The sequence below is a fragment of the Schistocerca gregaria genome, chromosome 2 (genome assembly GCF_023897955.1).
Source record: "Schistocerca gregaria isolate iqSchGreg1 chromosome 2, iqSchGreg1.2, whole genome shotgun sequence".
NCBI classification, from domain to species: Eukaryota; Metazoa; Arthropoda; class Insecta; order Orthoptera; family Acrididae; genus Schistocerca; species Schistocerca gregaria.
In genome coordinates this window covers 628,656,733-628,684,665 of record NC_064921.1, presented here as the reverse complement: position 1 = coordinate 628,684,665, position 27,933 = coordinate 628,656,733, and the positions used below count along the sequence as shown (strand labels likewise).

The following is a 27,933-nucleotide window of genomic DNA, read 5'->3' as shown; positions in this document are numbered from 1 at the left end:
GTTTAAATTGAGGCCCCCCATGGGTGAGGGGGAGGGTAGGGGTGGGGGTGGCCTGGAGCTTAAAGTGGCAACAACGAGAGTTTTCTGCGCACACTGGGCACGAACCCTTCATGGTAGGACCATAAAACACTGGTGAAACTCGTTTGCGGTCACACTGTCATAGTACAACGTTGCTGGGTGAAGAGACTGTGTTGGGTACACTGGTACCCATGTGGACGCAAAACTGGGCCGCCGATCTGGTGGTTTGTTGTGGCAAACTGGATGCATAAAAATGTCTGTTACTGATTTGTGAGGAAGGCAAGGCTGGCGTAGCTTGGTAATAGTTGACTGCGTGTATGTTTTGCACACATGGTGGCATTGCACATTGCACTACTGTAACCAATCTCATGGCACATAGAGGATCAAAGCACGTGTGTGAATTTTGTACGAGTGATCGATCATCACACTATTTAGTAGATATTCCACTTCACTCTTCACTTGTTGTTATGCATAATCTGGTGAAACAAAGTCTGAGTCCATTTTTTGAGGTAACTTCATAATACCCGGTCATTGTGGAGTTGCTAAAGTAGAGGATATACTCATCAAAGATCATAGCTCATTGTTCGTTAGCTGCAAAATACCAATGGCAGAAGGCCATGTTGGCCTGGTCGTAACAGCTGGGTCTCCAAATCTTCGTAAAGAATGTTCAGCCTGTTAGCTATGGTGTCAGACGTGAAACCTGCTGATTCTATACAACCGGCGCAGAAGTCATAAAAGACATAGAACTTTTTTCTCCAGGGTCACCAATATGGGATTCTGGATACTGAGCGTAATAAACAGTTCCTGAGTTTTCTATATACACATATGTTTTACTATAAGGACTAATACCCTTGAACACTGCATGAAGTAAAAAGGCAGACTGAATTAAACATGGCGGCTCATCAGAGCAGTTAATGTTCCAAAGATTGAAACTTGTGTGGTTGATGTAACCTATCGATGCCACAATCTGAAAATGGGAAAAGGAATTAGCTGGGAAATGGTTACTGAATGAAGTTAACACTGGTGTTTCAAAGAATGTCAGTAGAGTAACTGACTTGCCTTTGATAACAACCTGTAATCTGATCAAGAAACATAGGCATCTGTGGAACAGATGAATATGCTGGAGGAACAAGCAGAAATATCTGGATATTCATTCATTCATTCATTCATTCACATATTGTGTCCCCTACTCTAAAAATGAAAGAAAGCATTCAGGGACATGGAATGAGTGAAGTCTCCAAATTTCTTCTGAAGAAACAAAGTACATAACAAACATTTGAACAGCATGTCATTACTTAAAAACACAGTATGGTAAAATAGAAAAACTGAACAGTTTCAGATAATTTGGTGAACTAGCACAAATGAAAACTAGTGAAAATAAAGCCAATGAAAACAGGAGAGAAAAGATGGCTACTGCTTTTCATAGCATGTGTGTCCTATACAAGACAAAAGCAATCACAAGAAACACTAAACTCGGGCAAATCCAACTGTTTATATGTCAGTAAATGCCTCAAAATGACAGATAAGCTGATCTGCGAGAAACTGAGAAGTATGAGTGCAAGATACTTTGGGAAGCAAGGGGCTCAAGATAACAGACAGACAATATAGACTGCAAGGAAGAGAAGAGTTATATAGGCCTAATGACTGGCCAATAGAATCAATAAGGAAATGGTCATTTGTTCTGGATGAATGCACCATGACCATCAAAGCAGACTTTTAATGTACTGAACAACAGATCTGAATTCTATGACAAGTGATTCATGGAATTAAGAAAGGACCCCAAGGGCAGAGACTGAATTAGGAAGACATCTTTGATTTAACAAAGTAGAGATTGTTGAACAATAACTTGAAGGATTTCATTAATGAGCAAAAGCAGAACAGGGGTTGGATGAAAGAGAGAAGGCAGGTAGTCAGAGAAAGAATTAAGTGCTCTATGCCTAAAACAAAGGCTTCTGGAAATGCTTTATAGGTACTTAACATGGTCTATAATGGCCATAAATGAGGAAAAAATGAAAAAAGGAAATAACAGCAACAAAGCAACAGAGAGAGAGAGAGAGAGAGAGAGAGAGAGAGAGAGAGAGAGAGAACAGAAGCACGTTTGGAAGAGGTACACTTCAACTGTTAGGATGGCAAATAGCTCAATAAAACATAGAAAAAACTGTACAAGAATTACAAGACTGCATTAGAAGACTGTACAGTTCAACAGATGGGTAATAAACACAGATACCCAATATAAAAGTAATTCCAGAAGCAATGCAAATAATTCCAGAAATAATGCCAAATACAATGTATAAAGCTATTTAACATACATACAAAAATAAGGCCCTTTAGATGATATAAATGGTTAAAGCTGTCGGTAGATAAATAAAAAATGGAATTACAGAATTTTTTACAGAATTTCTATGGAAGAAAACAATTCCTCAAAACTGATGTAATGTTGTAATTATTGCACCTAACAACAAATGAGAGTTATAAGGCATATAAATCTATCACTCAGTCTCATTTCTGTAACATAGAAGATACTCATGAAACCTCTGAGCAATAAAATGAGCAATTTTCTGGTTGTACAAATAATTATAGGGCAGTGATATGAGTAAGATTGATTACTTTGCCTGCGCTTCACAGATTTTGAGAAAGTTTTTGGAATGATTTTAATTAAATTTGTACTGACTACCGTAAGAAAACAAGACTTGATTCAGCATATGCAAGTGTACTGCAAAATATGTTTATCTCAATGGTACAGTTCCACTAGACTTCATCAAAAGTGAGAAATTTATAACCAAAGAGGACTCAGATAAGGAAAGACTGTATAACCATAATTGTTCCCATCAGGCCTAGAGGAAGTTTTCCAATCTTTGAACTCGAAAAAGAAGAAAGGATACATGATAATAAGGAATATCTGAACTACCCTCATTTGATTACAATTTTGTAATTTTGCATCTTGTCCAGATAAACTACAACATGAAATTAAATAGCTCAACAAAGAAAGTTTTAAAATTTTTTATAAACTAAGTTAGATTTTCAAAACAAAGCTCCCATTATATCTGTGAAGGAAAGATCAGAATCAGTGTTATTGACAGTTTTGACTAGTGGTAGTGAGTAAGGGATTTTTAGTGCAGAACACATCCAAAAATTGAGGGATACTCAGTAAGCAATAAAGGCTTGCATGTGATGGACAGGAAAATAAAAAAGAGATTAGGGGACCGAAGTGTGATGTCACAAGAAATTTCATTTCTGTATTTCAAGAGGTGACATAAGATTAAGAGACAATTTAATGCAAGGTAAGTAGATAATATTAGAAAACCTGAAGAGCAACATGCCTGTGTATCATTGAAAAAGTGGAGTGCATGGATAGGTATAGGAGGCTAGCAGTGGAAATGACTTATGAGAATGATCTAGCATCTTACATATCCCCTGAAATTTATACAGAATACTTTCTTGTGTATGTAAATGCGTGCACCTGTGTTGTTTTGCAGCATATTGATGGTATCTTCTTTTTTATCTCAAAAACCATGCTTGTATTGTATGCTTTCAGCTACTCTGAGACTCTTCAAATTAGTGAATTACAGTGACTACAAGTTTGATGACTCAACACAATATGCAGTGCTGTACAGTACAGCAAGAAGGTGTTTTTTATTTACAAGACAAATGTTTATAAAGTTTCAGGAATTATTTTATTGTGAGGAAACAAAGAATGCCCCACTGCATTATCCACACTGCTACCTTTTTGTCTGTGTAGATATGATGAAGCTATTAGGTTGGTGCATATGTTCACAGTGTTTTTCCATAAATTTTATAAACACTACCGATACATATAACAGAGCTTTTAGTAATCAATGATATGTTCTCCTTCACTGTTTAGGCTGCCAATGCTGGGATAACTGTATGATTCCATGACTGTAGAAATCGCATGGTGGTTTTGAGGCAAAAAACTCGTCAAGTCATGTTCAGAGCACACTTTCATCTGGAAAGGAAGTTCCTTGAAGGTTGTTCAATAGAGAGTAGAAAAGGTGGAAATCTGAGTGTGCAAGGTCAGGTGAATAAAGTGGGTGCAGAATGTCTTCCCAACCCAACTCTTGCATCACACCTTTTGTGAGTTTAGTAGAATGTGGGTGTGCATTATCACGGAGTAGCATCACTTCACACAGTCTTGCTGGTTATTGTTCGTGGACTGCATCTGCAAGACAGCTCAGTTGTTGACAATAAATGTCAGCAGCAATGCTTACACCTTAGGGAAGCAATTTGTAGTGTACCACACTGTCTCTGCTCCACCAGATCCATAACATTATCTTTTGTGCACTGGTCTGTGTACAGGGAGTTGCTGCTTTGTTTAGACTCAACCATTCCTTCCTTTTCCTTATGTAAGCATGAGCACTGATGAATGTTGTTCACAAGCCACTTGATGATGAGCAAGCAGAGCAGTGCATATGGCCACCCACAGATTTTCTGATTTTAGCTTAGAGCATATGGTACACATACACCTGATTATTAAAGCTTACCCACTCCATACAATTGTCGCACAATGATAGAACAATCACAGTTCATCACATTTTGTAGTTCTAAAGTACACTGACATGGATCATTGTGGATTAATGTGTTTAAATGATCTACAACAAACCCCAAAAGTCTTCATGAATGTGGAGAGTCACTAATGTCAAAATGATCCTCCTTAAAACAAGAACAATTGTCTTGGTGTGCTGTGTCCAGTGGCATTATCCCCATACATGGCACGAATGTGCCTTCAGTGCTGTCACCTCTCTGTTGAACTGAAGAATGTGGAATATGTTGGAAATGTTGTGATTTCTCCACTTGACACACTAATTTTTAGCACACACAGCTCCACTCACTTTCTTCAGATGACAGAATGACAATATGTAAACTCAAGTAGGAACATTGAACCACAAATAAAAAATGACAATCAATAAATAATACTCATAGCAACCAGAATACCAATAGGCAAAACAAAAATGCTACAAACTTCTCACAAACATAATACTGATAACTTACATAAAAAACATAAGGAATCACCCTACCATATTCCTTCAGTTAACTGAATGGGGAAGCACTTTAGCTTGTGGTGCAATGAAAATTATCCTACAGTGAACAATTCATGTGATTTGTAAATTAAAAATGTAAAAGTAGAACTACCTTCACAAAGAAAATGGAAACATTGATGTGGCTCACTAATTAATGTTCTTGGCTTGTTTCTGGGTCTGAGAGCTCAAATTCTTGTCAGGTGATTCCTATTTATTATTCACTGTAGATTCTCTAAATTATTCCAGGCAGAGACTTAGATGGTAGCTTAAACAGAATATTTCCATTTCTTTCCCTCCATTTTGCCCAGCTGCACATGTGATAGTCCTGTATGACCTGAAAATTATGCAGTTGGTGATGTTCCTGGTTACTTTATAATTTGAAATTTTCTTGAGTGTTATGCAAGGTGTAGTTATTGGTTCTGCATGAAATCTTGGAAGAACACTTGCTTCCACCTTTGTATGCATACTCAAGTATTTCCTGTGCAATATTAAGATAGAATAACCTATTTTGTTTTACCGGTTTCCTATCAAGTAGTTATCTACTACTTTACATACATGACACAAAAACAAAATTATTGTCAGAGACCATTAATCTTTTCATACTCAATGGCATAGCCAGTGTCTAATCAGTGTAAAATATGTGCCAATTTGGCAGGTTGTTAATATTCTATGTGCTGTTTATGCTCTTAACATCTTTCCTCCCTCAACATAACAAGGATGTCAGACTCTTGGTATAAAACATACAATATGTTGTGCCATGCTGATGGCAGTTTATGCACAGTAGAGGAGAGCTGCCATCAACATAAATCCCACCAAGAGTTCCACCAAGCCACTTCATTGGTCATTGTGAAATTTTGATTAGCATGAGGGTACATAAACATATAAAAAGTAATATGGTATTTAGAAACCTTTCCCTCTGTTCTCTTAAACAATGAAGACAAGTGTTTCATAAATAAATGGAAGTGAATTCCATTGTAGCAATGTGTGTGAGGACCTGCTCTTAGAATGCTGACACTGCAGCGTAAAGTGATATGGAATTTCACTGATGGCAGAGCAACAACTGAGCTGTAACCTGAACAGAATGTGAAACAATGTCCAATGGACTATCCTTGCAACCATCAGCACATTTCTGAACATGACCACATGTCTCATTGCTGGAAGTTTGTACCAGATCAGTGATTCTACATGAAAAATTCATATTTTTTCTTCAAACAGAGTAAACATTTACTAAATACATTGCATACTTAATATGAGGTAATAGTTCCATCATTACAAATCTGACTTATTTTCTCCATTAGCAGAACAGAATTGACAATGAAATATATATCTTTGTGATATTTATTAATTTTTCAATAATATGTACTAATCAAGTTATGTTTTTCCTGTATATCTGAACACTTGTTGCTGCAGCTTAAATAATACTTTTGAGTTACGTATTACTAATGTAAATTACACAATTTGACTATTTTAATGTTCTTTCGATCAGCACTGAATATGTCTAACTTAACACAATTTATTAGGATTAATAATTTGTAGTCACTTTCTTTGTGTTTTCAGACAGCAGTTTCACAAGCAAGAGCACTTTCAGCTGCCAAAGCAGAACAGTTGTCATCAAGTCGAGTCTCTGAACTGAAAGATATGTTGCAAAACATGAAACTTGCTAAGATGGTCCAATGGGAAACCATAGTGTTCAACAATTTCAGAGGTAATATTTTGAAAAAGGATACATCTTTCATAATGGATTCCACTGGACAGGATTCTCTGACCCAGGCCTCTGGGTGACTTTTCTGAACTCTTGCCATTTCCTAAACCTTGCCTCTTCCTTCATCCCTTTTCCTTCCCCCTCAACCCTTCTGCCAGAAGAAGGAGCCATTGGCTCTGAAACCTTACACACTTCTTTAATCTTTTTATGTGTTTTCTCTTGCTTGGTGAGTAGATAAATAATTATGTGCTACCTTCTATGATGCATAATAAACATCTCCAGTAAACCACCTGACTGACTTTTAAAAGAATTCCTTTCTGCAAACCACCTCCAAAGTTTTAATTATATGTGCCAATTCCTCATATTTTTTGCTAAGTTTGTAAATGATTGAAACAGCATTTTCAGTCTTCCTCCTACTCTTGAACTTTTAAAAACAATATATTAAATTTTTGCAATAATATTAAAAGTGTCCTGGAAAGTACATCATTGCCTGAGTATATAAGCCCCAAATATGCTGAATCTTGAATTTAAAATCCTGTAAAGTATTTCCAACTGCTTAATCTATTGCAACGTGACTTAGGCTACTATTTATTAGAAGTGTTAATGGTTTATGATTTGTGTAAATTATACCCTCTCTCTCTCCTCATTTCCAGATGTTTATTTTTGTTCACTGCCCAGATAATATCCATTTAATACTGTTGTTAAAGATATCATGCTTTTTCCAGTTTTCGTTCATTGTGTGTCTTCTGTGATTTTAAGCTTATGTTCAGTGAATGTATGCAGAGTGTTTAAATTCCAGTTAATTTCTTCCCACTCTCTAGTCATTTAGTGTTGTTTGGATATGATAATTCTTCATATGATAACCTTATAGTGTCTGTTTATTTATTGTTAGACAATCATCATTTTTAGTTTTCATTCATTTCAAAGTTGCTACCTAAAACCTACTTTTACAAAACACCTACATATTGTTTGCATTCTGGTGTTTTCCCATCTACCTGATATGTCAATCTTGTTAATGAGAGAAGCTTACAGTGTTTAAGAATAATTTAAAAGAGGTGGTGTGGAATGAGATTTATATAGAAAGAAATGCTAATTTCAAATTCAGTTAATTCTGTACAAAACTTAGTCAGTACTTGAAAGTTGCTTTCCTGAAAACTTCTTTATAAAATATGTTAAAAAAATAGAAAACCATTTATAACTAGGGGAATTAAAATCGTGTGTAAGAAGAAGAGGAAAATTTGTATAAAAGCCAAATTACATCAAATCCATCGTTAATAGCATACTACAAAAAATATTGTACTATTGTAAGGAAAGTGATTAAAATGTCAAGAAGTATGTATGTCCTGACAAAAATTAATAATAAAAATAGTAAAATTAAAACTCTATGGGATATTGTCAATTTGGAGACAGGACAGCCAATCAGTGTGCAAGATGCCATAACAATTGAATTAAATGACAAAGTTATTCACAAGTTGCAAGTGCTTTTAATAATCACCTTCTGAATGTAGCAGCAAAAATAGTATCAAAATGCTCCAGTTAAGGACACAGGTGACTATATTAAAATGATATCAGTTCACAAAGCCTTAAGCAGCTAGAAGTAGTACCAACACCCTTTGCTGAAATTAATAGAATTACAATCATTATAGAAATAAAAGCTGGTAGGATGTCAATGGAATTTCAGACATAGCTATGAAAAGGTGTTCTAACTTAACAAGCAATGTCCTGAGTGACGTATGTAATGCATCACTGGCACAGGGAATTTTTTCAGGTGGATTACATATGTAATCATTAAACCTCTTCATCAGAAGTGGGACAGGAAATACTCAAATAATTATTGTCCATTCCTGTTACTAACACCTTATCCCAAAATGTATGAAAAAATAATATAGTCAAAACAAGTCTCACATTTAAGGACAAACAATTTTTTAACATATCACAATATGGATTCCAGAAGGATTCTCAACTGACAATGCAATTTTTACATTCATTCATCAAATTTTACAGGCCTCAGATAACAAAATATCATCAGCTGGTACCTTTTGTGGCCTTTACAGCGCTTTTCATTGTGTAGGTCATAGTATACTAATAGAAAAACTCAAGTTTTATGGAATTGATGGCTTTACACATGACCCTTTTGAATCATAGTTAACAAATTGAATGCAAAAAATTACAGTGAATAATTCAAGTGATGTTGGAAGGGAAGATAATTTCAGTGACTGTGAGAAATGACAAAGGGAGCCCACAGGGATCAATTTTGGGTCAATGTCTGTTCTTATATATGTCAATAATCTTCCACTTGACATTCAACATGCGCTTTTCATTGTGTAGGTCATAGTATACTAATAGAAAAACTCAAGTTTTATGGAATTGATGGCTTTACACATGACCCTTTTGAATCATAGTTAACAAATTGAATGCAAAAAATTACAGTGAATAATTCAAGTGATGTTGGAAGGGAAGATAATTTCAGTGACTGTGAGAAATGACAAAGGGAGCCCACAGGGATCAATTTTGGGTCAATGTCTGTTCTTATATATGTCAATAATCTTCCACTTGACATTCAACATGCAGACTATGTCATTTTTAATTTTTTCAAATGATGTTAGTGTTACAATAAGTCCCATTAGAGAGTAAGCCACAGAAGAGATTATTAATGATGTTTTTCAAAGAATTATTAAGCATTTCTCAGAAAATGGACTTTCCCTAAATTTTGAGATAACACGCTATACCAGTATTCAGTTCTAGAAAACAATTGGTGTAGAATATGAATAGGAATCAGTAAATATGGTAGAATGTTCCAAATTTTGGGATGTAGGTATTGGTGAAAACTTGAATGTAAGAAGCATGTTACTGAACTTCTGCAAAAGATAAGTTGAACTACTTTTTTTTGGCCATTCATAAAATTTCTAGTCTTGGAAACAAGTGAATTAATCTCCTGACACTTTTGTATATTTTCACTCAATTATGTCTTGCAGTAAATGAAGCAGGCAAAAAGAAATACAAACATCTCAAAAATGAGATCGACAGGAAGTGCAAAATGGATAAGCAGGGATGGCTAGAGGATAAATATAACGATGTAGAGGCTTATCTCACTAGGGGTAAGATAGATACTGCCTACAGGAAAATTAAAGAGACCTTTGGAGAAAAGAGAACCACTTGGATGAATATCAAGGGCTCAGATGGAAACCCAGTTCTAAGCAAAGAAGGGAAAGCAGAAAGGTGGAAGGAGTATATAGAGGGTCTATACAAGGGCGATGTACTTGAGGACAATATTATGAAAATGGAAGAGGATGTAGATGAAGATGAAATGGGAGATATGATACTGCGTGAAGAGTTTAACAGAGCACTGAAAGACCTGAGTTGAAAAAAGGCCCCGGGAGTAGACAACATTCCATTAGAACTACTGACGGCCTTGGGAGAGCCAATCCTGTCAAAACTCTACCATCTGGTGAGGAAGATGTATGAGACAGGTGAAATACCCTCAGACGTCAAGAAGAATATAATAATTCCAATCCCAAAGAAAGCAGGTGTTGACAGATGTGAAAATTACCGAACTATCAGTTTAATAAGTCACGGCTGCAAAATACTAACACAAATTCTTTAGAGATGGATGGAAAAACTAGTAGAAGCCGACCTTGGGGAAGATCAGTTTGGATTCTGTAGAAATATTGGAATACGTGAGACAATACTGCCCCTACGGCTTATCTTAGAAGCCAAATTAAGGAAAGGCAAACCTACCATTCTAGCATTTGTAGACTTAGGGAAAGCTTTTGACAATGTTGACTGGAATACTCTCTTTCAAATTCTGAAGGTGGCAGGGGTAAAATATAGGGATCAAAAGGCTATTTACAATTTGCATAGAAACCAAATGGCAGTTATAAGAGTTAAGGGGCATGAAAAGGAAGCAGTGGTTGGGAAGGGAGTGAGACAGGATTGTAGCCTCTCCCCGATGTTATTCAATCTGTATATTGAGCAAGCAGTGAAGCAAACAAAAGAAAAATTCAGAGTTAGTATTAAAATCCATGGAGAAGAAATAAAAACATTGAGGTTCGCCGATGACATTGTAATGCTGTCAGAGACAGCAAAGGACTTGGAAGAGCAGTTGAATGGAATGGATAGTGTCTTGAAGGGAGGATATAAGATGAATATCAACAAAAACAAAACGAGGATAATGGAATGTAGTCGAATTGAGTCGGGTGATGTTGAGGGTATTAGGTTAGGAAATGAGACACTTAAAGTAGTAAAGGAGTTTTGCTATTTGGGGAGCAAAATAACTGATGATGCTCGAAGTAGAGAGGATATAAAATGTAGACTGGCAGTGGCAAGGAAAGTGTTTCTGAATAAGAGAAATTTGTTAACATCGAGTATAGATTTAAGTATCAGGAAGCCGTTTCTGAAAGTATTTGTATGGAGTGTAGCCATGTATGGAAGTGAAACATGGATGATAAATAGTTTAGACAAGAAGAGAATAGAAGCTTTCGAAATGAAGTGCTACAGAAGAATGCTGAAGATTAGATGGGTAGAACACATAACTAATGAGGAGATGTTGAATAGGATTGGGGAGAAGAGAAGTTTGGGCACAACTTGACTAGAAGAAGGGATCGGTTGGTAGGACATGTCTGAGGCATCAAGGGATCACCAATTTAGTATTGGAGGGCAGCAAGGAAGGTTAAAATCGTAGAGGGAGACCAAGAGATGAGTACACCAAGCAGATTCAGAAGGATGTAAGTTGCAGTTAGTACTGGGAGATGAAGAAGCTTGCACAGGATAGAGTAGCATGGAGAGCTGCATCGAATCAGTCTCAGGACTGAAGACCACAACAACAACAACATGTCTTGTGGAATAACTTTCTGGCGTAAATAACCACTTAGAAATAAAGTACTGATTGCACAAAAGTGAGCAGTAAGAATAATAGGTGATGTCCATCCTCAGCAGCCATGTAGGTACTTCTTCAAGTAGTTAAGCATTTTAACTCCACTGTCACATACATATATTCAATTAAAAAATAATTGTCAATAATCCATTACAATTTGAGAATTGTACTAGAGGAAAAAATGTCATTACCCATTATTAAATTTGTCAGTGCCTCAGAAAAGAGGTCAATATGCAACAGTGAAAATTTTTGATCATTTGCCCAATAACATAAAAAGTCTAATAACTAACAAAGTAAGTTTTAAAACTAAGTTAAAATCATTTCTCTTGGATAACTCCTTCAACTCCATAGACAAATTTCCATTTAAAACAGAATAGGCTGATGATAAAACTTTGTTTCTAAATGTAAGTGCATGGGTAGTGCAAAAAAAGTGTTCATTAGTGTTAATGTTAATCATCTGCACATATCCTGTAAACTGACTCATTCCACATCATTTGGATAAAAGAATTGTTCAAGTGATCTCTGGGATTTGTAACTAACCAACCCAATAAGTCTGTTTTGTACTGTTATTAACCTACTTGCATGGGCAGTAATGTGCTGTATAGTACCATCAGTATTTCCTACGTCATTTAAAAGTACACATCCCAGTCCATAATCTGAAGGATCTGTGGCTAAACAAAAAGACAAGCTGAAATTGGGATGACATAGCAAAGTAGCTTGTAATGAATTTTTCTCTGCAGGAACAAATTTCTGTTTGGATTTCTTTGCCCACTTCAACTTTCTTCTTGTCATTATAATGTTTATTAGTGATGTGATATTCAGGTTGGGCCCAGAGACAAATTTTATTTAAAATCCTACCATCCCTACAAAGGTCTTTAACTGTATTTTCATAAAGGGCATTGGAAACTTGTCAGTGGCTTCTAATTTCTTCAAGTCAGGCCTTATTCTTGCTGTAATTGTTATGTGTCTGATAAACTTTACTTTGTTCCTATCATGCTGAAATGTAGTCAATTTGATTTTTAGTCCCTGCTGTAACAACCCAACTAAAAGCTCCTTGAGTGTTTCAAAATGACCACAACATGTTTGTGGAACAATTATGTCATCCACATTCTTAAGACTTTCCCCAATAGCTTGGTCCAGCACTCAAATTAAAATAGATACTGCCACATCAGCTGAAGCCTGTATCAGTTGCATCAAATAAGCACGTCTGTTCAAAAACTGGGTATGAACGCTAGGGTGTTCCCCACAATTGACGCATATTCCAATTGCCAAGGAAATGTGAGAAATGGGCAAGGGCTACCTGCCACTGGATGAGGTAGGCTAAAGAAGTTAGTCCATGTGTGAATTGCTACTGTCAACATTGTAACCATGTCTGGAAGAAGCCAGGAATTAGCTGAAACCTTGAGAAACCGGCACATATATATCGCACGTATCCAAGACATGCAATGGAAAGGAGCAGAGGTCTGAGAGATCAGTGATGGATACGGACTGTACTATAATAGCACAAACAGCACTCGTAATAGTGTAGGGATTGTGACTAGCGATAAGTATAAGGACAGTGTCACAAATGTATACCAAATCTCTGATCGACTCATGAGTGTAATGATCGAGTTTGGCACATCTACATTTCGAATTGTGTCCTGCTATGCACCCCAAGTCAGATGCCCTGATTAAGAGAAGGATGAATTTTGGACAGAATTAGATATTCATCTATGCGCTATTGAATACAAACAATATCTGATACTAGGAGGCAACCTCAATGGTCATGTAGCAAGAAAAGGATATGACCAGTTCATGATGGAATGGATATGGGATAAGGATTCCAGATTTTACCCAAACACATGAGCTTGGGGTGACCAATTCACTCTTCAAGAAGAGGCACACACATCTGATAACCTATACAAGTAGTGGACCCAAGACTCAAATTGACTATCTGCTTACAAGAAGACACAACCTGAAGCTGGTAACTGACATAAAAGTCATTCCTTGAGAGTCAATTCCCTCCCCCCAGCATCAACCTCTTGTCATGAACCTCAAGTTGAATATTCACAATTGAAATCGTTCCCAAATCATTGGAGTGCAGAAACCAAATGGTGGCATATCAGCATGCAAAGCTCAGCTTACCACTGCTCTTAAGGCTGTCCACATAGACACAGACCAGCCAGTACCAGGCATAAGGGGCAGCATTACTAGCCAAGTCCATCGTGCAGTGAATAACATTCTTGGTAGGCAAATAAATAATCAATAAAGAAGTCTGGTGGTGGAATAAAGGCATGCAAAAGCTGTGAGGGAGAAGAAGAAGCCTCTCAAAGTGTGTTTCCAGTCCTGCATTAATGAAGATCTGCAATGCTATAAGATGCAAAAATTGACTGCCAAGAGAGCAGTTACAGCAGCCAAATCTTCTTACTATGACAGTGTGTATGCTGAAGTAGACACACCTGAAGGAGCAAATAAAATTTACCATCTCACAAAAGCATGCCACCGAGCCACCCAGGACATTGGTCATGTCAAACACACAAAGAATAAAGGCCGTCAACTCCTTCGAGATGCTTCCAACATTCTCCACAAATGGAGTAATTACATCTCCAAAATCGGCAATGAGGAATTTGACCATCCTCCAATATTGAGTGCTGATCCATTTGCTGGACCTGTACTACCAATTACCATCCAGGAGGTCAAGGAAGTGGTCAAGAAGATGAAGAATGGTAAGGATACTGACCCTGATGATCACAGCTGAACTATGGAAGAGCCATAGCTTTTACTACCCCCTTCAACAGAATGATTGATGAGGATATTGTTCCAGCAGTCTGAACAACTAGTGTCACTATGCCAATCTTGAAGGCAAAAGATAATGTGACAGAACGCTTGTAGTATTGAACAATTCAACTGCTTTGTCACACCATGAAGACCTTTGAGTGTGTTTTGGACTTCAGGCTCTGCCCAATTGTTTCTATCACCCCAAATCAATGCGGGTTTATCAAAGGAAGTGGAACCACAGATGCCATACATGTTGCTGGGTTACTTATTGAGAAACACATTCCGAAGAATAAAGATATCCATATGTCATTCCTAGATCTGGGAAAGGCCTTTGACCATGTCCCACATCAGCTTATTTGGCATGTTTTATGATCTCACAGTGTCCCTGAAGCCTATGTGCAATGGGTCTAGTTGTCGTATCAAAATGTCTCCTGTGATGTCCATTGTGCAGTGGGAATGTCACCACCTTTTACTATTAGTATCGTAGTATATCATGGTTCAAAATTGCCATCTCTATTGTTTATCTTCTGTGTGGACACTGTGACATATGACCTACAGTCACTACATCCTTGATCACTCCTATATGCTGATAATGTTTTACTGGAAAGCAAACACCATGAAGATCTCCAGGAACAGATACAGCAATGGAATCAATTACTTGGCAAATTTAGCCTCTGGCTGAATAGAAAAAAGACAGAACTGACTGAATATCAAGAAGACTGAATACGTGGCTTGTGGTATTCAAACTGATGGGACCATCAGAGTCATTGGAGCAGACCTGAAGAAAGAGGAGCAGTTCAGATATCTTGGCTCACTCATATGCAGTGATGGAGAAAGTCTACCGGATAGCAGTGTCCATGTTAACACCTCTTGGATGAAATGGCCACAGGTAACTGGCATCCTGCGTGATCACCGTATGCCTTTATGCCTTAAGTCCTAGGTTTATAGGACTGTAGTACACCTAGTCATACTTTATGGTGGCAGAGTGTTAGCCAACAACAACAAAGCATCCCACATGATGGGAATGCAAATGCTCCGATGGACCCTTGAGCGAACCTGATTTGACCATTCAACAAATGTGACTTGGAGTTGCACCTATCTCAGACAAACTGTGGAAAATCAGGTTAATATGGACCACACATGTCATGTGCAGTAAAGCAGACTTGGTGGCAAGAACAGCTATGCACCTGGACATAAATGGTCAATGACCTCGTGGTGGACCCAAGACATGATGGATGCACCGTATCAAGGAGGATATGGAATTCTTCAATGCTACCTATGGAGATGTACTTGACAGACCCAAATAGAGGCATATGTGTCAATATGTGGACCCTGCTAGTGTGGGATAAATGCTAAGAAGAAGGAGAAGACTGACACATTGAGATCAAATTGTACCACTTTAAATTGATAACTATGCCCATCAAAATATGAAAGTGACTCCTCTCCTAGAGGTATTTACCAGTATTACCCTGTCAAGTCCATCGTCCTTATGTCTTAGAGATTTTTGCTGTTAATTATAAGGGGTCTATGCCTACCAGTTTTAATAATGGAATTCACCGTATGGGGATCCAAAACTATTCTGACCATACTGTCAGATATTTTACCGCCAATAACGAGCTTTTAAATTGACTATTAATGCATTCAAGGACCCAGAACCCACCATTCATTCGATTTCCTTTTTTTACTGTGTCCTTAATGGCCAATGGAATAGAGGAGTGTTTCATAAAATAAAGGTTATGCAGTTGTAGTTTTAACTCTTCAAATCTTTTAGCATTTCTGGCTTTATTGTTGATGCTTTATGAATGAAACCAACTGTCCCTGCTCTCTGTTGGTTGGAATCAATTGAACCTTTGTTGTTTGAACACACATTGTTTTTCTGATCTACCAAGTTGGAATGTAGCAACATGATGTAATGGTGCCTGATAATTCTGTTACCTGTGTGACTCCTATAAGCTGGACATTAATTTGTTTAATTGCATTACTACTCAACACCTCTGTCTTTCCCAGTGTTATTTTTCATATTATAAAACCAGTTGTATTTCAATGTTCAAAAGCAATTCAACCCAAACAGCAAGGGCACATTAATAGATGATACTAATAATGTATGTTGTTCAAACTCACATAGATATATTTTTAATTTTACTAATATTTTTCTTCCAAGAGGTTTACTCACTACTATTGTTACTCCTGTTGCATAACACTATTTACTGGAGGTTCAGAATGTTTTTTCAGTAAGACATTCTAATCTAGAAATTCCCCTTCTAAAATATTTACAGTACTATTTGAATCTAAAGTAACATTCACTAGTACCTCTTCAATAAAACTTGTATAAATTGTTCAAAATGACCACTTGCCCGTTACTTGACTTCTTCCTAAGGAAATCAGTTCATCAGATTCTCACCATCAAACTCTTTCTACCCTTTGCATACTGTTAATTTTATCTCCACAGTTTCAAGAACCCTTGCAGTGTTCTCTGTCTCTACCTCTGCCATTCCCATCATCGGTCGTTCCCATTATCTTTATCAAATCTAATCCTTTTACCTGTATCCCTAATGATTTCATTATTGTTCACCTTCTTTATGGTGTCTTCTTGAACCAAAAGCCAAATAAATATGACATTTTTATCCAGTCTTTGACCAGCAGTTTTTCTCATGTTTTCCAAAGGAATCTGCTAGTAACTACGTACAAGTGTTCCTCTCTGATCAGGTCATTAAGATACTTTGCTTTATTGAAATTCCACTCCACAAACTGACTATAATGAACTACCTATAATCACATAACTAGGTGTAGCTTTTTTCAAATTCCACTCCACAAACTGCTTATAACTATCAAACTTATGTAACAATTTTTTGTAGTCAACTTTTTCTGATCTCCTTCTTTCCAAAATTTGGCTTTGAAGGAGTTCTGAAATTGACAGTGGAAAACAAATTCTGTCAAATTCAGTGCTCTCCATTTAGCAGCTTGACCTTTTAAATGACTTATACAAACCTGATCACTCCAGCACTCAAGTGCTTGTGCATCTACATCTATACTCTGGAAGTCACCTTATAGTGTTTGATGGAGGGTATTTTCCATATCACTGTTACTTCCTCCCTTTCTTGTTCCATATGTGAATGATCTCCAGGTAGAATTATTTTTGGTAAGCCACAGTGTGAGCTCAGATCTCTAATTTTACCTTCAATGTGTTTTCCTGACAGAGGTGTTTAGAAATGACAACTACAGAGGTACTTAGATGGTTACAGCAAGTACCAGTAGATGCATTCAGTGTCCAATATAGACATTTTCTGATACAGTTTTGAAAATCATTACAGGCCCAACAAGCTTAAATTCAGTGGCTTGCACTGGTGTAATGAGTAAAGTATTACAGGCAGGCACAGGTTTTATAGATAAAAGATTATGCTGTTTGTTGCAGTTATTCAAAGAAGATAAATATATGCTGCAACAATGACAATACAGGAAAAAGAAAGAAGAGTGTAAAATGATTAATTTGCTCACCTCTCCCTGTTGTTCTTGTCTTTAGATAAAATGACTTTGGTTGCATCACTGCAGTTTGGTCTTCTTAAAAGTGTGCTACAAAAAGTCATTGAGAATGGTTAAATTTTTTTGATGTGAAAGAACTGAAAATACATGCAGTTTTATTTAACATTTTCAAAATGAGATCTATGCCTTCATAAGAGTTGTGTAGCTTCTTATGATGCTGAAATTTTAGTGTACTTTCTGCTCTGTGTGACAACACATGTCAAGAAAAATATGAATCCAATGGAGAACATACATATTCTAAAAGCTAGCAGTGCCTTGTGAGTTCAACCACTCTTTTCTGTCACAGGTCATTTGTTTCAGTTCCATGTGATTGTCACATCCTCTCTTCCAAATACTGCATCCTAGACCATCCTCTTCCTTTCTTTCTCAGCACTTTCCCTTCAACAATGTTAGTGATGAAAGCATTGTGTCAGATGACATATAAAAATGTAATTCTGTCTGCATGTATTTTACAGGTGAAATAGACTGGTGGATATTGAAAGATAGTGAGTGTGGCTGTGAGCAACATGGATATGTTATGCCTAACACCACAATGTATTTGATCATGTTCAACATTTCATCAGATGAAGTATTAAAAGTAACTGTGTAACAATGAATATGATGTAAAAATTAGTTTCAACAATGGTTAGCAGTTGTCCATGAATGTTGTCCTGAAATTCATATGCATACTGTAAATCTCACTATCTTTATTCTTTTCAGGAGTTCAGTGAAAAGCTATTTAACTGAGTTCAAGATATAATGTCCTCTTTTGGCACAAATAACATTGATAATTTACTTTTTCCTTGAGACTCAATAAATTTACATCATAAATATTTTTGTCTCCAGTAATGCAAATGAAATATGTCTATTGGAAAATAATTATGAAATGTTATCATTAGAAACAAGGGGCCACATTTAGTTCCAAATATTATTCCACATTACTTATAGACATGTTTACACATGCTACAGCATGCCATTTCATAGAAGACATGCCAAGGGAAAGTAATTGTTCTTCATGTATAAGACTGTATACACAATGTCCATCTTACAACAAACGACCCTTACCCACCTTGCCCTCTTTTTAATAATTATTATTTGTTTGGACACCTTAAAGAACACCTGGACAGAAGAAAATAAAGAGTCACTTGAAAACTCCATGCTTATGTTATTCATTTATTTTTCTACACTTAAGTAAGCCTGATATCCATTGATTACGGCATTGATGCTTAGGCCCAGAGGAAATACTCATAAAAATTATGTAGTTTGCTAAGTGCATCTCTTTGAATATCAAACTTCTAGACAAAAGGGGCAGTTAACTTTTATTGACCCATGCAAACACAGAAACTAATATTCAATCCAATTACCAAACTAGGATCAAGTTCATGAGGACTCTGTATTCAAAATCACCCAGGCACTAATCTTGTAATTAGCAACCATGTTAAGAATCTAACAGAATACATTAATGCATGTAAACTTTTACTGGCAGAATGGTAAACACATTTTAGATGACAGTAATAACCATAAATACAATTAATATCATTAATAGAATTAGATAGATAAAAAAATCTACTTACTGAGTGGTGGCAGGAGGATACACATACAAAAGGGATTACAGTTTGCAAGCATTCAGTTAGTTAGTTAGTTAGTTATATTACTTGTTCCATGGATCATGAACACGATTCTTTTGTAATGATGTGGAACGTGTCAAAGTACAAAAGATCCATTTATCCCAAATAATCTTTGTTAGTCTTATATACGGTACAATTGTTAATACTTACTGTATTTCTTTAGCCTACGTCTAAAAAAAAAAAAAAAAAAAAAAAAAAAGAGCCAGTGACTGCTTCTTCTTGCAGTAGGGTTGAAGAGGAAGCAAGATGAGTGAAGGAAAATGCCTGGTGAGGTTTAGGAAAGGGGATGAAGTTCAGATAAGTTGCCCAGAATCTCAGGTCAACGGTCACTTACAAGGCAGGGTAAGAAGGAAAGATTGTCTGTTGGGAAGCAGCACTGGACAATATTTGAAATCCTGACAGCTTGTATGGTCGAAGATAGGGTAATATTGGTAATATGCAAGACAGAGATCTATGCTAAAACATCATGCAAGAGGTAATAAGAGTGAAAAGCTAAGTGCATTGTTTATGATATAGGTGGAAGGGGATGGCAAAAAATAGGAAAGTTACAAAATAGAAGATGTATAAAGCTAAAAGGGAGTTAACAAAAGAACAGTTAACGTAAAGAAATGCTGAGACCAAAGAAATTAACATAAATTAAGGCCAGGTGCATCGTGAGAACCAAGAACATGTTGTAGCCCCCGTTCCCACCTACAGAGTTCTGGTAAACAGGTGTCTCAGGGAAGAATCCAGATGACACGTATGATGAAACAAGCACCAAGGTCATGACTGTCATGCTGAAGAGCATTCTCTGCAACATGTTATGAGGGGGCACCCCCAGAAAAAACTGGAATAACAATGCTGTGGGCGAAGCTTGCGGAGTATGTATTTCTGCCACTAGACACAAGCAGACATATTTAAATATGTCTGCTTGTGCTTGTGTATGTATGGATGGATATGTGTGTGTGTGTGTGTGTGTGTGTGTGTGTGTGTGTGTGCGCGCGCGCGCGAGTATATACCTATCCTTTTTTCCCCCTAAGGTAAGTCTTTCCGCTCCCGGGATTGGAATGACTCCTTACCCTCTCCCTTAAAACCCACATCCTTTCATCTTTCCTTTTCCTTCCCTCTTTCCTGACAAAGCAGCCACCGGTTGGGAAAGCTCAAATTCTGTGTGTGTTTTTGTGTGTTTTTTTATTCATTGTGGCTATCTACCGGCAATTTCCCGCTTGGTAAATCTTGGAATCTTTGTTTTTAAGATATTTTTCCCATGTGGAAGTTTCTTTCTATTTTATTTAAACCTTTTATTTGGAAGTTTTAAGAAGGTTTCACAACAGTATTTCTCAGAAAAGGCCCAATTTGTGCAGACAAAAGTGGTTCTTCCACCATGACAACTCACCTGTCACACAGCGATCCCTGTTAGACAGTTGTTGGCTAAAAGCGGCGTGGTTTCACTGCCCCACACACCTTACTCACCTGACCTGGCTCCATGCGACTTTTTCTTATTTCCACATATGAAAAGGGGCATGGAAGTACACCAACTTGACAACATTGAAGAACTCCAGAAAAAAATGAGGGAGTAGCTGTCAGCCATTTCTAAAGATGACTACGAAATGTGCTGATGACTACGAAAATTGTTTCAAAAAGTTGAAACACTGGTGGAAAAATATGTATTAGTTGTAATTGTAATGGAGAGTATTTTTAAGGGGATAAGGTTGTTTTGTAAATATATTTGAAAATATATAGCTTTTAAAACACCCACCAGGGTACCCAAGAGTGCTAATGTGCTGCTTCCTGGACTCAGGTAGGCATGCCTGCAGCAGATCAGTCTGCCCGGTGAATTAATTATAAGGGCTGGTCTGATGGCCAGCCTGGATGTGGTTTTTAGGTGGTTTTCCACATCCTGCTAGGTGAATACCAGGCTGGTCCCCATGTTCCGCCTCAGTTCCACGACTCACAGGCATTTGCAGACGTTTGCACTATTTGATGGCTTAAACTAGACACAAACAGCTGGGGTACACTTCTTCCATCGTGGGGGGTTCGGGGTGGCAGCAGGAAGGGCATCCGGCCACCCTCTGCTAAAGACACTGCCAAATCCTTAATAACAGGGCTGACCCCGTGTGATACAAGGCCCAAAGAAAGAAAGAAAATATAGCTTTTAAAAAATAATTACTATATTTTGGGTACCCATTTGTATTGTGTGTTCCCAGTATACACCTTCTGCCTATGCTCATTCATCCTAACTTATAACTTGGTGCTAGTCATGCCAATGTAAAAGGCCAAACAATGTTTACACAACAGCTAGCATATGACATGTTGTTTCTCAGATGGCTATCCCTTTGATAGTATGTGTTTTACAAGTTATAGGGCTGATACAGATGGTGGCAGGAGGCTGCATAGGGCAAGTCTTGCAGTGGATACAGTCACAGGGGTAGGATGCATAGGTTAGGGAGGTTGGTGTAGAAGTAGCATAGACCTGACAAAGGGTACTGTGAACATTGAGAAGGCAATGAATAGCTATTCTAAGTCTGATGAGTAAAATCTTGGACAGAATGGGCGTCATATCAGAGTACGATTGTAAGAAGTCATATCCTTATCAAAGTAGTTGATTAATGCTTTCAAGACCAGGATAATACTGAGTGACAAGTGGTGTACTCCTATGTTATTTTTTGGAGGGACTAGCAGTACAAGGATTGGATGTGGTGGAGCAGGAACTCTGCCTTTTGACTAGGCTGGTTGGATAATTACAACCAGTGGAGGCTGAGGTGAAAATAGTGGTGTGTATTGCTGTATAAAGTCTGCATCAGTTCAAAGATGTTTGCCTTTAATGCCAGTACTGCATGGGAGAGAACATTAGACATGCTGTTAGAATGTTGGTACATTGTTTGTTAGTAGGTTTAATGTGAAAAGAAGTGTGTAGCTGAACCTCTGTGACGAAGAGATCAACACAAAGGAAAGTGGCATGAAATTCCGAGAAGGACCAAGTGAAATTTTATTGGGAGAATATATTTAGAGATTCCAGAAATTTTAACAGGTCACCTCACCATGACTTCATATGGTTAAGATGTCATCAATGTTTCTCTAGCTAATCAGGAGCTGAGGTTTTTGAAAAGGTTGGAATAGGAAGGAACCATCCTGGTTACCAGATCTGTATCTCTGATCTATTTGTATGACTTCTCCACAAAGGTGGAGTAGTTGTTGCTTAGTAGAAAGTTGATTAAGTGAGCAGGAGTAGTGTCATATGTTTGGAATCAGATGGGCACTGGCTGAGAAAATGTTAAGCAGCAGGCAGACCATGTACGTACGGTATGTTAGTATAGAGGGACGTGGCATCAATGGTGACAAGCAAGGTGTTTGGTGAAGTGGGACAGGCACAGATTTCAGATGGTTGGTGTCTTTAATATAGGAGGGAAGTCTTTGTGCTATGGGTTGCAGGTGATGATGGTCATCTGGTTCCTGCATGGGCACGTCTCCTGGTGGTGTCAGTTCTTGTGCTGGCACCGATATGATGGTGAGAGGACTGCATTGTGAGTAATGTGAGATTCCAGTCTCCCAAGCGTCAGGTAGAGCTGAAGGTGGTGTAGCGGCATCCGGAACAGGCATTGCGGGCACATGAGGCCGAAGGTGGTCCGAATGATGCACTGCAACACCCGGGTCCATCTGGATTTCAAAAAGGCATTGGCCTCGGTGTCATAAGATGTCGCCAGGACTCCATTTTGGCCGCCTGCCATATCCCCGGACCCATACAAGGTCGTCGGCGGTGAACCTGCCGAGCGAAGGCACCCGCGGCCGAGAGGTGGAAGGCCGCAGAAGATGAAGTAGCATGTGAGGCTGTTGGCCACGTAAGAGCTCAGCCGGGCTGTGGTCGCCCGTGGGGGTGAAACGGTAAGAAGCCAGAAATTGGAGAAGCGCATCATCAGCAGAAGAAGTCAGGAGTTTCCTCATCTGAGCCTTAAATATGCGGACCAGTCGTTCAGCCTAACCGTTTGACTGTGGATGGAACAGAGGGGCTCTGACATGTATGATGCTGTGACAGGCACAAAAATCTGCAAAATTGGAAGAGGCAAATTGCGGACCATTATCAGTAACAAGAGTAAAGGGAAGGCCTTCCAAAGAGAAAATGCGAGCTAGAGCATTGGTGGTTGCCGTGGTGGTAGGCAACATGCAACAGACAATGAAAGGAAAATTAGAGTAGGCATAAATAATGAGAAGCCAATAAGTACCTAAAAAAGGTCCTGTGAAGTCAGCAAGAATACAATCTCAGGGCTTCTCAGGCGAAGGCTACGGTGACAAAGATGACTTCGGGTGGCGGCCTGTGATGCAAGGGCCGCAGGCAGCGACCATGTGTGCTATTTCAGAGTCGGTGCCGGGCCAGTACACATGACAGCGTACCAGAGATTTAGTGTGAGAGACACCCCAGTGCCCGTCGTGAAGGAGGTGCAAGACCGAAGCACGCAAAGACGCAGGTACCACAACATGCGGCGAAGCATTTTCGGTGGAAAGGAGGATAACACCATCCCTAGTCGTGAGGCGGTTACGCAAAGCATAGTAGTTCCGCAACAGATCAGAAGTCTTAGCAGGTGGATGATCTGGCCAACCCTTCTGAATACAGTGTAAAACCCAGGAGAGGGTAGGGTCAGAACCCGTAGCAGCCACCAGCCAGTCCTCGGTGATGGGGGAACCCGTCCACAACCCGCTGCTTGACAACATCCAGGTGGAAACACAAAAGTTTTTCCCTATTGAAAGCCAGATCAGTACCCATTCAAGGCGAGACAGTGCATCAGCATTCACATGTTGAGAAATCGGCCGGAAATGAACCTCATAATTGAAACGAGACAAGTAAGGAACCCAACGCTGGAGGTGGTGTGCAGCCTTGTCGGGAATTGATGGTGATGGATGAAACAAGGAAACAAGTGGTTTGTGATCTGTAACAAGATGAAATTTGGATCCATAGAGAAAAACACCAAACTTATGAAGAGCATAAATAATGGCTAAAGCTTCTTTTTCAATTTGAGAATACTTTTGTTGGACATCCGTGAGCGTTTTGGAGGCATAAGCAACGGGTTGTTCAGAACCATCAGAAAAATGGTGCACAAGGTGTGCACCGACCCCATATTGATAGGCGTCCGTGGCAAGAACAAGATGTTGGCCAGGTTGATAAGTAGTCAGGCACGGGGCCAGTTTCAGCATAGTCTTCCATTTCTGGAAAACTGCATTGCATAATGTGGACCAGTGAAAAGGCACATTTTTATGCAACAGGCATGCAATGGCTGAGCCACCGAAGCAGCAGATGGTAAAAACTTGTGATAGTATGCTATTTTCCCCAAGAAGGCTTGCAGTTCCTTATCAGATGTAGGGTGAGGAAGGGCATCGATCACAGAGACAGTTTGCTGAAGCGGACGAATACCATCCTGAGAGAGTTGAAACCCCAAGTACGTGATAGATGCCTGAAAATATTTTGATTTCTGAAGATTACACTTAAGACCAGCAGTCTGTAAGACATGAAAAAGTGTGTGGAGATTTTGAAGATGTTCGTCAATGGTGGAGCCAGTGACAACAATGTCGTCCTGGTAATTTATACACCCAGGGACAGTGAGCAATAATTGTTCCAAGAATCGCTGAAAGAGAGCTGTGGCTCTGGCAACCCCGAATGGCAATCGTTGGTATTGATAGAGGCCGAAAGGCGTGTTAAGGACCAGAAACTGCTGGGAAGCAGCGTCAAGAGGAAGTTGATGATAAGTTTCTAACAGGTCAAGTTTAGAAAAATACTGGCCTCCAGCAAGTTTAGCAAACAATTCTTCAGGTTGAGGCATAGGGTAAGTGTTGATAAGGCATTGAGCATTTACAGTGGGTATGAAATCGCCACAGAGATGAATATCACCATTTGGCTTAGCAACGACAATGACAGGAGAGGACCACTCACTGGAAGTGACAGGTAGCAAGACCCCTGAAGCAGTGGGACGATCCAGCTCCCGTTTGACCTTATCACGGAGGGCCATAGGAATGGGCCGAGCCTGAAAAAACTTAGGCTGAGCAATGGGTTTGAGTGTGATATGAGCTTCAAAGTCGTTTTCACGGCCTAAAACAGGAGAAAAAAGGGACAAAAGTGTCATTGACAAGGAATCCAATTGAGCATAAAGAACAGCATCAGAGACAATATTGACAGAGTCATCTATGGAGAACCCAAAAACGTGAAAGGCATCGAAACGAAAAAGATTCTCCGCATTACTGTGGTCGACCACAAATATGGGAACAGTGCGAATGACAGGTTTGTAAGATACCTCAGCATCAAATTGTCGCAAGAGAGAAATCTTCTGTGTATTGTAAGTCCGTAATTGCCTAGTAACAGGTGACAGGATTGGAGAACCCAATTGAAGATACGTCTGAGAATTGATGACAGTGGCAGCAGAACCAGTATCCACCTGCATGCGAACATCTCAACCAAGTATTTGGACAGTGAGGAATAACTTCCCTGAAAAGGAAGAAGTACAATTGACAGACAACACAGAATCAGAATCAGCATCATGTTCAGGAATATCATGTATGTGGTCGGATTTGCAAATGGATGACACATGGCCCAATGTTGTGGATTATCTTCTCGTGAATGTTTTGTAAAACACCGCAGACATGAAGGAAGTTGCCATGGGTTTTGCTGCAGTTTCTTCGATGTTTGTTTACGGTTAGGCTCAGGCTGCACTTTGGAGCGTACTGTGGCCATCTTGGCCAGTGGGGACACACCACACACTTCGTCAATATTGCACAGAGGTTGTATTTCCGCAACATCGCCCCATGCCTCTAATTGTGCTCCAGCGGCACGAGAAATTTCAGAAGATTGAGCGATGGATAGGACTTCATCTAGAGTCGGATTTGCCAACTGAAGGGCATGTTGCCTAACTTCTTTGTCGGGTGCCGATCGGATAATAGCATCCCGTACCATGGAATTGGCATAGGATTTTTTGTGAACTTCAGTAACAAATTGACACTTTCTACTGAGGCCATGAAGTTCAGCAGCCCGAATGTGATTGGATTGATTTGGTTGTTTTTGACAACGATAAAAGGCAACACGATAGGCTACTACAAGCATTTCCTTTTGAAAATAGACGGACAGAAGTGAGCACATTTTAGCAAAGGACAAACACGCAGGATCTTTCAAAGGAGCCAATTGAGACAACAACTAATACATTTGAGGGGAAATCCATGAAAGGAACAGAGACTTACATGTTTGTTCGTTTGCGACATGAAATGCCAAAAAGTGCTGTCGAAGACATTTTTCATATTCAGACCAGTCTTCCGCCATCTTGTCGTAAGGAGGAAAAGTAGGTAGAGACGAGAATGAGAGACGTCCCACATTTGATGCTGTGATGAAATCATGAATCGCATTTGTGAGAAGCGTTTGCTATTCTATGAGACCTTGCAATAGTTGCTCTAAAGTAGCCATGGGAACTTGTGGGTTACTGATGGAAAAGAAAAATCACTACCTCGTCACCAGTTGTTATAAGTTCAAGTTGAACAAATATATTTCAAGGAAGGCGCAATACATGAAAGCCATAGATCAAGTAAACAGAGTAAGACGTGTGTACACTTTAACAGTCAAATCATAACTGAGTCTAAGTCTAGCGGCCGCTGGCTGGCTGGCCACTTAGGTGATGCTGCTGCTGCATGGCTGGCAGACAGCATCGCATGTAGAGGATGCGCATAACTGCGCAGCGGCACTTTGAAAGATCGGCGAGTCACAACAGTTTCATCTGGTTCTTTTGACCATAATTGATACTTACTAGCCTTTTTCAAAAACATCTGGTGTTAAACATATTCACGAGGAACTTAGTGAATATATACAAGGACAAGTCAAAATAAAAGCTACTTTTTAAAAAAGAGACTTTTTACTGTGAAAACAACATTGCATATAACATCCTTTCCTACATAGTATCTCAAAAAACTATATGTGCTTCACCCATCTTATGACAAGTTTCCTAATTCTGTCCTGGAAGATGTTTTGTGGAATGATGCACATCCACCCTCAAATCACCTCCACAATATCATCATCCAAAGAAAACTATGAATCTTAGAGGTGCTCCTTAATCAGTGATGGGTGACTGGAGGAGCCAAGGAAGGCTGGACCTCCTCACATTTGTGTAGTTGAAGTAGTAACAATAGTTGTAGTGGTAGTAAAAGTAATAGCAATAATTATTTTTACAATAAACCTTTATGCAATTTTGTCAGCAGGCACAAAAGACATTAGCTTGTGTTATTCCATCTTAACCATCAACATTAGAGAGCAAGTCAAAGTGTGAAAGGGTAGCCCTAACCTAAAGCACAAGAAGAATGAAGCATATTACGTTGAGGCCAGACACAAGCCAGGCTGCCATTATGTCACTGCTGGAAACAGAAGAGGTACAGGCTGCCTTAGCCATGATGCCATGCACT

General features: G+C 38.8%; 1 protein-coding gene across 2 annotated transcripts in view; it reads left to right on the top strand.

Annotated features, from left to right (window-relative positions):
* The window catches only part of LOC126334641 (ATP-binding cassette sub-family C member 12-like), a 498,524-nt gene that overhangs the window by 138,676 nt on the left and 331,915 nt on the right, over positions 1-27,933 (top strand). For both annotated transcript variants that reach the window (XM_049997082.1, XM_049997083.1), the window contains exon 9: positions 6,612-6,759. In XM_049997082.1, coding sequence (XP_049853039.1) covers positions 6,612-6,759 — 148 coding nt within the window. The remainder of the gene's footprint in view (positions 1-6,611; positions 6,760-27,933) is intronic.